General features: G+C 39.4%; 1 protein-coding gene across 2 annotated transcripts; it reads right to left on the bottom strand.

Moving 5' to 3' along the window:
• Positions 1–3,230: 3,230 nt before the first annotated feature.
• Positions 3,231–9,647, bottom strand: LOC132794894 (peroxisomal acyl-coenzyme A oxidase 3). Of its 2 annotated transcripts, none has more exons than XM_060805189.1 (6): positions 9,378–9,647; positions 5,687–5,844; positions 4,697–5,620; positions 4,501–4,626; positions 4,092–4,437; positions 3,231–4,030 (listed from the first exon to the last, which is right to left on the bottom strand). In XM_060805189.1, the coding sequence occupies exons 2-6, from the start codon at positions 5,819–5,821 to the stop codon at positions 3,474–3,476; spliced, it is 2,088 nt and encodes a 695-aa protein (XP_060661172.1). In that variant the 5' UTR covers positions 5,822–5,844; positions 9,378–9,647; the 3' UTR covers positions 3,231–3,473. The 2 variants fall into 2 exon arrangements, with proteins under 2 accessions (XP_060661172.1, XP_060661169.1); XM_060805186.1 differs by having other exon boundaries at positions 9,382–9,647.
• Between the last annotated feature and the right edge of the window lie 546 nt (positions 9,648–10,193).

The raw sequence follows: 10,193 nt of genomic DNA, 5'->3' as shown, positions 1-10,193 counted from the left end.
ATTTGTCGCGTGCGACACTATTGAAAGTGAAACGAAAACTGAAAAAATTTAAACAAGTAAGAAAGTGAGATTCCCGCTACCCATTTTGAATAAAAGCAAAATATTGAGATATTTTTTAAAAAATATACTAAGTCAATATACCGAAAAAATATCAAAAATATACTAAAATGTATATTCGGTATATTGATATGGTACTACACTCAGTATATACTAAGCAAAACATAACAGATTGATAACCAAATCAACAACGACCCCTTAGTAAGTAGGCGTTTTTACCCATACAAAAGTATTTCTTTAATAACTTCGACAGTTTTTATCTGATCGCAACCAAATTTTCAGAACTTACGAAGACTATAGTCATTATTGTATGTATATGCCAGCAGCTCTAGCTTCAAAATTGCTCTTGTTATTCGGTTGTTGTCAATTTGCGGGGGCGGAAGGGGGCGTGGCAAATATTTGAAAAAACCTTGATCTGCGTGCAAACATAACAAACGCATTTGTTATAGCTCTATCTTTTATAGTCTCTGAGATCCAGTGTTTTATACGGACAGACGGACAGACAGACAGACGGACATGGCTAGATCGTCTCGGCTATTGACGCTGATCAAGAATATATACTTTATGGGGTCAGAGATGCCTCCTTCTACCTATTACATACATTTCCTGCCGGCACAAAGTTATAGTACCCCTCTACCCTATGGGTAGCGGGTATAAAAATAAGTTTATGTATATACACTGACGAGCAAAACTGTAACACGAGTTTGTTGTTGCAACTTCAAAGGTCTGTAACTTTTTTTTCTAATGCACGCATTTTAAAAATCTTAGTCTTGTTTTATTGGTTATATCATTTACTATTATTAAGCAAAATTTAAAGCCATTTGTTATCAGTTAAAGAAAATGACACGCCAAACTGTAAAAAAAGTCAAATGTTACAGTTTTGCACTCTAGTTATTTTTCTACAAATATTTTTATTAATGATTTTTTAATAATGAGTCCCATCCCCTTGGACTTTTCCAACTCTTCTATGCGATCGGGCATACTTTGGGTATACCGTTGTACCATTTCCGGGGGAGTAGCATACCATACATCCTGTGTCCGTTCCCACAACTCCTTCATTCCACTTGGAGGAACTGCATATTTCGCCAGCTGCGATTTTACGTGACTCAACAAGTTTTCAATCGGATTCATATCGGGAGATTGTGGTGGCCACTTCATAAATTGAAATTTCTGTTTTGAAATCCCAATTTTTAACTAATATGGACGTGTGCTTCGGGTCTTTGTCTTGCTGAAAAACGCATTTTTCGACAGAAAGACCCATATTCCCAATAACTTTCGGAAGATTTTCTTGCAATATTGCTAGATATTGCTCCTTTCGCATAATTCCATCGATTAGCACCAAGAGACCAACTCGATTTGAGTAAATGCACCCCCAAACCATGATGGAACCGCCACCGTGCTTGACGGTTTGTCGCACATTCCTTGGTGACTGGATCGTAGGATCTCTAGTCCAATACCAGGAGCGTCCATCTGACTCGAACCGATTAATTTTGGTTTCATCCGACCATATAACCTTGGAAACAAAAATATTTTGGAATTGTTTGCTTTTTTAGACACTGGTAGCAATGACTTACAGTATCCCAATCCGCTAATGTCCAATTTGTGTATGTTGCGGCAAAGTTCTGACGCAGCATTATGTGTCTTTTTGTAAGAAATTATTTTTTTTTTTTCATTTCTTTAGCTGTTAGACCCAATTTGTTGAGGCTACGGCTAACTGTCCAAGCACTGGCACTCAAATTAAGCATTGACGCCGCTTTTATTGGTGTGATATCAGGATTGCCTGTTACCAAGTTAGCGACATGGCGTGTGTCACGTTCACTCAAAACTCTGGGTCGGCCTCCTGGATTTATTGGAAAGTTTCCTAGACTGTATTTTTTTAGTCGCTGCACAGTCATATGGCTAACACCGAATTGTTTAGCCACTTTTCGAACAGATTCACCAGCTTCTAGTAAATCAAGAATGATCTTATTTTTTTCACTAGCCATTACAAATTCAATTACCATTAGGCTTTAAAATATCAAAACTCAGCGAGTAAAATCTAAACAAATAAACATTAACGGTTAACTTAGCTTTAGAGTTAAAAACCAAAGTTTTGCCATTGTGAGTGCAAAACTGTAACACTTGACTTTTTTTACAGTTTGGCGTGTCATTTTCTTTAACTGATAACAAATGGCTTTAAATTTTGCTTAATAATAGTAAATGATATAACCAATAAAACAAGACTAAGATTTTTAAAATGCGTGCATTAGAAAAAAAGTTACAGACCTTTGAAGTTGCAACAACAAACTCGTGTTACAGTTTTGCTGGATTAGCACTGTAGCTAAGATTGATTTTTGAAACTTTTTCTGTTTTACGGTAAACTATATAAATTATTATTAGCTCTAATTAAAGTGGTAATCAAAAGCTATAAGAATCATCATTGTTGAAGATAAAAAAATGTTTTGGTAGACGTTTTCTTCACTTTAGTGTCGCGACATTTTCGCCAGAGAAATATCCATATTTAGTTTATAGCGTTGGAAATACCTCCTTATGCCTGTTGCATACATTTTCTGCAGACACAAAAATTTATAAATTCCACTCTATAAGTAGAGGGTATAAAAACCCAATCACAAACTGGTAATGTTCGGGCTTGAAGCTTTTGCGAAGCCCTTTCTAGAATACTTTCAGATGTAAGGTGCATGTTTTAGTAAATACATAAATGCACTAAATTTTACATCTACATACGTATATTATAGTCGTCTTATGTACATATTCCATCCATAAAAATAAATTATTATTCTTCAAAATGCAAACACAAAAATACCATAATTTTTTGCTTTTTGTAAGATTGATTCTAAATCAGGATTTTTCACGTATCGTTATTAAATTTTAGACATAATGAAAACACTAATACTTCTTTAGGAATAGATTTTTACAAATGTGAATAGACAAATGGTTGCTGAACACAATATACCTATGAATAATAGAAGCTTACAAAAGAAAAGCAAATATAAATTTGATAAAATATATTTATGTGTGTATGTATGTTTATGTGCACAACATTTTCTTGTATAGTATAACTTTCTTAAGATAACATATATTAAATACATTGTTTAATACATTTTATTTGAAATATAGTCTTGATTTCATACTAAGGAACAAAAAAAGTCAAATTCCAAATGAATCTGAATAGGTAAAGTTGAAGGGATCGATTTAATATTCAGTGCTACACAAAGTACAATATCGAACATTTTAAAAATAGAATGTTTAACATTTTCTCAATTGCTTAGAGATAACAAAAGGGTAATGCTCAAATATGACAGTGTTAATACCTGATGTGATATGAAGTGTATAACAATAAATACGATTACTGGGAGTTGGGTGCCGATCCCAGATATCTCCCCAGGCACTTTTCTTTGCTTCATTCAGTTTGGTTATTACAGTTTAGATTTCTCCTGGGGCTGTGGAATGATGACATCACGCCACCACTCCGGTCTCTGGAATGCGCCAGCATTGGTCATAAATTCGTTCTGCAAGTTCTCGTAGAGCAATCCATCGGCGCGTGCGATGACCGAGTTGAGGGCAAAGTCAGGTGGCGCAATGGCGTCTGCGACACTCACAGCCACATCCTTTAGACGGGCGCAGCTCTGTAACAGACGCTGCTGCACTGCCGTTGAAAAGGCCGCACCCACAGCAAATCCACCCACATAGAAGGTGGTCATGTGCTTCTCCAGCAGCCACATGGCATAAACATCGTATAGAAGACGCAGCACCCGGGCATAAGGTTGCGCCACACTCAATTGACGCACATGACCAACAAACCGGCTCAGTGCAAAGTACTCGGCATAGGCCAAGGAGAGTTCCTTGGCTCCCGCCACCTGCGAGTTGTTGCGCGCCTCAAAGCGATGGACGCCAGCTGCCAACTGCGCCTCGATATGGGCACTCGTATGAGCCATAAGATGGCACAAAAGCCATTCGTAGCAGGTCAAAGCAACTGCAAGCAAATCCCAATTAGTTGTTGACTTAATGCTGGGATTGGCAGGAGATTCACTTACACTCGAAACTGTCGATTGAAGTCTGCTGCACCAGTTGCTCGTACTGCAGCTTGAGCAGCTGTTGACGCTGCTCTAAGAACTTGATGCTGCCAATTGGCGTCTCCAATTCCTTGGCGCTCCACTGACGCAGCAGCCAATTAGATGCCTGCTGGCCCAGCACATTGTTGTCGCCCTCATAGGTGCACAGAGGATCGTGATCGGTGCGCATTTGACCCAGCTTGGCGGCACGCAGATAGCCATGACCACCACAAGCCTCGCGTGCCTCCTGGATAGCGTCCCTTGCAGACCACGTGATGTGCGGCTTCGACGCCGAGATGATGGCGTGAATCTCTGCCGCATTCTGAGTCTGCAATAAGAAAGAGTGAATGAGTAAGGAGACAACTCAAGTAGGGGAACCTGCTCGACTTACCAACACATCAAATCCATTGGCATCGGCCTGGGAGCGGGCAATGATCTCCAGATAAGTGTTGGTCAGCTCCTCGACCGCAATCTTCTGCACACAAGCGGCAGCCAGATAGGGAAAGATGCGATATTGCTGTTGGGATAGTAAAAGTAATCAATAAAGCAACAGATTACTTTAAGTTTTGCTCCTCACTCCCACTCACATGCAGCTGATACTCAATTATGGCCATTTCTTCACCCTGACGCTCTGGGCCAAACTGTTTGCGCACAGCCGCATAGCGAACAGCAATGACAGCAGCAGAACAGAGCGTGTTGGCCGACTCCTGCATGATGCCAATGCGGCCGGCAGAGAAGCTCTCCAAAGCAGCGCCAAGAGCCTTGCCGGGCTCCGCGAAGACGCTCTCGTAGACGCCCTCGGGAGTGACGTTGCCAGTGCGATTCAATAGATTGTCGCGTGGTATGCGATAGTTGGTGAATACCACAAAACCGTTGTCGATGCCATTCAGGCCACACTTCTCGCCAATGTCACCAACGAGCACTCCCGGATACGAGAGCAGTGTCTTCGGATCCCGTATGGGGATGAGGAAGCCGTGTAAGCCATGATTCTCGCCATCGGCTGTGATGAGATTGGCAAATGTCATGGCCACAGTGGCCATTTTACCCAGATTGCCCACCCAGCATTTGGCCGCCTCAAAGTCCGGTGTATTGACCACAAACTCCTGAGTACTTGGATCATAGGTGGCTGTGGTGCGAATGCGTTTCGTGTTGCTTCCGTGCGACAACTCCGTTACGGCCAGACAGGTGATGATCTCTCGATTCCAGGCTGCCTCAATGTACTTGGTGTGCTTATCCGTGCCCATGGCTCGTATCGCATTGTTAAACAAGCCCACGCCGAGGGCAATCTTCACAGAGAGACTGGCGGAGTAGCTAGCCAAGGCCTCATTGATAAACATCAAGTACTTGGTCTTGGCCGAGAAGCTGAGGCTCTCAATCTCCTTGGGCACCAGCTCCAGTTGCTTCATCTTGTTCACCTGCATGGCAGCGAGACGCTTCTGTTCGTCCATGGGCAGAGTGCGGGAGGCATGCGCAAAGAGTGGATCATTCTCCAGGCGGCGCCATACTTTATACTATAAAGAAACAAACATTTATAGTTTGTTAGCTATTTGCAGTCTACATAAAACTGTGCAGCTTACCTTTATGCGCAGTCCTTGCTCCTTTTCGAATATCAAACGCAAGCGCTTCCAGTCAAAATTTGCACGCTTGCGGTAAACTGAAAGCGGGCCACTGACTGGCAGATCGGGAATAAAACTCGTGTCCACTTTGTCCATTTTAATGTATGTGTGTTAATTTACTAAAAAGAAGACACGTTTGGTAAACTGTGTTGCTTATTCTTGTGAACGAAGTGCACTGATTAATATGACTTGCACTCGGTTTTCATTTTACTGAAGTGGGACACTTCAGTACGCTATCCGCAAGTATATGAAGCCATAGTAATTGTAGCTACGTCATTAGGCAAAAGTCGGTAACCAGTTAAAAGTTATCAACCATTTGACAGATTTACAAGCACGGTGCGGTTTCAGAGCAACTGTTACGAAGCTAAGTAGCTGACAACCACAGTTGTAGATGCACTATGAACTGCTAAGGCAGTCCAAGTTTAACAGAGCATGTTACAATGTATGGCAGCAGTTTGTGAAGCACTGTTCGTCGATTAACATTCAATACATCTTTAGAATATTTCCTGGGTTGATATTAACTTCCATACAAAGGAAGCTAATAAACATTAAGGAAAAACCACACTACCAAAATAAATTTTGCATTGCTCTGATTAATCTAATAAATCACATTCCACCATATTCCAAAATTCCGATAACAGCTGAAATGGTCACAAGGACAATGAGATTGCAACAATTTTGAACTTGGACCCAACCGTTAGTCTTTAACTACAGTGTGAGCTAAGTGCAAATTCATTATATTATAGATAAGCACATGTCGAATATTCTCAAATGTTAGATAAACTCTATCCAGAAAGTCTCCTAGATTGCGTTCGAATAGTCTGGAGATTTTAATCTTATATAATTCAGATTTTGACAAATCGTAAGGCGCAAACTAATTAATTGAATAATAGAAGTACTTATCGTAAAGTTCACTTATCGGTCATGAACATTAGACGACGTTTGAATTTTGGGTAAGTGTTGTTGACGGATTTCCATTTCACAAAATAGTTTGTATAATACGAGTACCATTTAAAAAGATCAGAGATTAAAGTAATTACCTAAAAGTTTCAATTAGTTGTGACAGCAATTAAACGAGCTCGAGAATTAGTTATGTATGATCTATATTTTCTCTATACTGACTATGCGGTGAACAAGAATTAGATAAACAACTTTTTCCCACTGTGCAAGAAACATGTAATTTTGAAGAGAATATCTATGGAGCTTTTGATGAATTCCGCATATATCAGAAACAAATTAGTTGCAATTAACACAGAGTTGTCATCACCTCTCAGTCCCCAAGATAAACTGAAGAGCTTTAGGAAACATTTGTCACAAGGGCAACTTGCGAGAGCCAGCTAATAAAATCGTTTTCTTTATGAAGTAAAGCGGTTAATTAGCACCTCTCGCTTGCTCTCTCTAGTAGAGCGGGTACATCTGAGCATGTCTGAGCTATATTTAAGTTTTAGTTGTATTTTTACTGTTTGCTTACACCCATTAAAATTGAAAAGAACAAGAGCAATCATAATGTCTAAGCATACGAGTATTCCAGACCAGTGTGTGTGCTTAGATGAGACTTATCAAGCAAGGCCAATTGCCTAAAACAACAATGTGTTTCCCCAAGCACATTACTATGTATATATAGAAGTATGTATGTACACACATATATGCACATATATTTGTATTTTTATTCTCTCTTAGAGAGGTTTGAAAACTACTCGCGTATGCATACGAAAATGTGGGCGTGCGTCAGTCGTCATACAACCAATTAAATTTATGAACAATCCATATCGACTGCGTAATACCCTGGTGCACATTGACCTCTTCGATTAAAAGACTTCAGATATTGCATATTTTTATAACTTTTAAGATTTGTACATCTTGTTCCATTCAAACATGTGTCTAAAAATAAAGTTTGGTATCAATTGATAAAAAATATATATATATACATATATATATATATATATAAAGATATAAAAAAGCCAAAGTCTAGTGATCATTAACCGGGCGGGCGCACATCTGTATAAAATTATGATAAACCATTTCGATAATGCGATATCACATTTCCTCTTCCATGTCCGCTTAGCAATCGTCGAATTGAATTGAGATATTGTGTCTTAAAAAATTCACAGAACCTTTGATTCCTTAATATATTGCTTGATATCTTATCTGCAATTAACTGAAATCGAAATTCGATCTTCTGATAAGTTAAAAGCCCGCAATGAAATCATCAAATCAAAAACGATTCAATTAATATTATTACGTACTTGTGATAAACCAATCACAAGTACTCGAATATACAGTAGACAAATTACGAATTATAACAAAATAAAATTTCTGGACAATTCACAGTATAAATAAAAATGGTGATAACTAAAAATGAAATCAATAGATTTCTTGTTTAGTGTACCAGTACCAAAAAAACAACATAATAATTCACTTTATAGAAACTTGAAGTCTAACTTCTTAGAATTCAAAATTGTGAGCTTCTATCGAAAGTGTCAATTATACATTCATTATAGCATTATATGTAGCTACATATTTAATTAAAGGGTATAGGAAGTATTCTGGGCCACTGTATCATACGGCGAAACAGAAATAGCGTCATTTGAATCACTGTTGACATTGCCGATAAGCAAGGTAAATGTAGCATTAGTTGGACAGCCACTGTTTCAGATGCCGTCCTAGTGGCCCCTAAACTGTACGTGCTGCTGACAAAATGCTGATAAAATATTCTGGCGCCTCAATTTGTCTCCATCAAAAACAAATATATCAAAACGCATTACAGTCGATGGGCATGCAATAACAATAACAAATTGCCCCACATTAAATGCAATCTCCAACCATTAGCGTAAATTTGTGTGTACTTTACAAATGTACCAATTTGTTGATACACCTGTAGTAACCTTGAATTTCCAACCAATACATACTTACATCACATGGATATAATATACATATAAAAGTGCATACATACATGCATGCATACATACGTATGTGTATTTAAATGCATCGTTTTAGACCAGCTTACAATGGAGTTGAATTAAATTCCCTCGTAGGAATTTATTTTTAATCAAATAATAATAGCTGCAGTTGGTAATTTCACTTTTATTTACAAACTCGACACATTGACAGACAGTTTGACAATCTGACGGCGGGCAATTGATTTGAAACTGTGTACACATGAGTGTATGTTTGTATGTGTGTTTGCGGCAACAATAAACCTAATTGTGTTTTGCTTACCGCTACTCGAAATCTTTCTAGCCTCCTTACACTCTCTCTCTCTACACTACTGTTTCGCTCTCAGCACTGCGAGAGAGTGAGAGTGACTGCATATATGCGGGTGGCGTGTCTGACTCGTGGTCTGAGTGTGAATATGGTGAGTCTGACTCGAGCTCATGATATCATGACTCGCACGCATAGCATAGCTCAGTACACCCTGTGACACTCTCAACATTTCGCGTTTGTTTTTATAAGGACTTGAGTGGAATCTCATATTACATCACCATAACAACAGTTGACCACAACATTTCAGAACTTTGCTGGCATTGTTATTGCACGCGAAAGAGAGTCAAATGGATTCGAATAATACTCTTGTTCCATCTGTATGTAGTAAGCATGTGCTGCCTATGTGTGCATGTTTATTGTTGCATGCATGTTTGTGTATTTTGCTCACCAACCTGTAGCGCTTCCTAGATGACTCCGTTTGCTGCTTCTTTACTTCAAGGTGCCTTATTGACTTGACACAATTTACTGGGCTTAGCACATAAAAGTGTTAAAGCAAGTGCGCACACTTTATTTACGACAATTCGTGCCGGCTGTGCACGCAAATTAATTAGGCAGGCAAACCCTGATCGAAAATACAGCAACTCAGCAACCGGCCACCACGCGACTAACTGGACCGACGACTCAACCGACACCGCCAACGGATGAAAAGTGAATGAGCGAAGCTAAACTGACGCTGACTGATTCATTACAAACGTTCCCACTGTGAGCCCTACAATGTTTATAGGGAGCAGTTCACCCATACACATGCACACGTTCGCGAGCTTACTCTTCTTACTGGAATGTGGGAGAGTGGAGCCAGTTAAACACAATTACGTGTTGTATATTAATGAGTGGGGCGTGAGAGCAAGCATGCAGAGACTCAATGTCATGTGTCAAGTGCGAGTGAGTCGGCAATCGACCTGCCGGCCGGCATCTTTGCTAAATATAAGATTCGCATATGCAAGAATCCAAGTGTGAGTGAGAGTAGGAGAGAGCGGCACTCGAGTAGAAGTGGTGCGCAGATAAAGAGCAAACGAGATTATGAATGCTTCTCAAACTGTAGCAGCTGCTGTGATGCTACAAGGTTTGTGTCTTCGCTAAAATCGCCTCTGTTAACTAACAGAAGAGCACATTTTGTAGATCAGGTTTGGATAATTTGTTGTTTAGGAAATTCAAATTAATTTTGGATAAGATTATAGTTAATAAGGAAAAACTTTTATAATAA

This window comes from Drosophila nasuta, chromosome 2L, assembly GCF_023558535.2.
Source record: "Drosophila nasuta strain 15112-1781.00 chromosome 2L, ASM2355853v1, whole genome shotgun sequence".
In the NCBI taxonomy this organism is placed as follows: Eukaryota; Metazoa; Arthropoda; class Insecta; order Diptera; family Drosophilidae; genus Drosophila; species Drosophila nasuta.
Note: the sequence above shows the minus strand (reverse complement) of the source record. Positions and strands in the feature narration are given on the sequence as shown.

Coding starts and splice junctions, on each gene's coding strand:
- LOC132794894 (XM_060805189.1), bottom strand. CDS start 5,821: ATGGACAAAGTGGACACGAGTTTTATTCCCGATCTGCCAGTCAGTGGC. Junction 5,621..5,686: donor AGCAAGGACTGCGCATAAAG/GTAAGCTGCACA, acceptor GTTTCTTTATAG/TATAAAGTATGGCGCCGCCT. Junction 4,627..4,696: donor TAATTGAGTATCAGCTGCAT/GTGAGTGGGAGT, acceptor CTATCCCAACAG/CAATATCGCATCTTTCCCTA.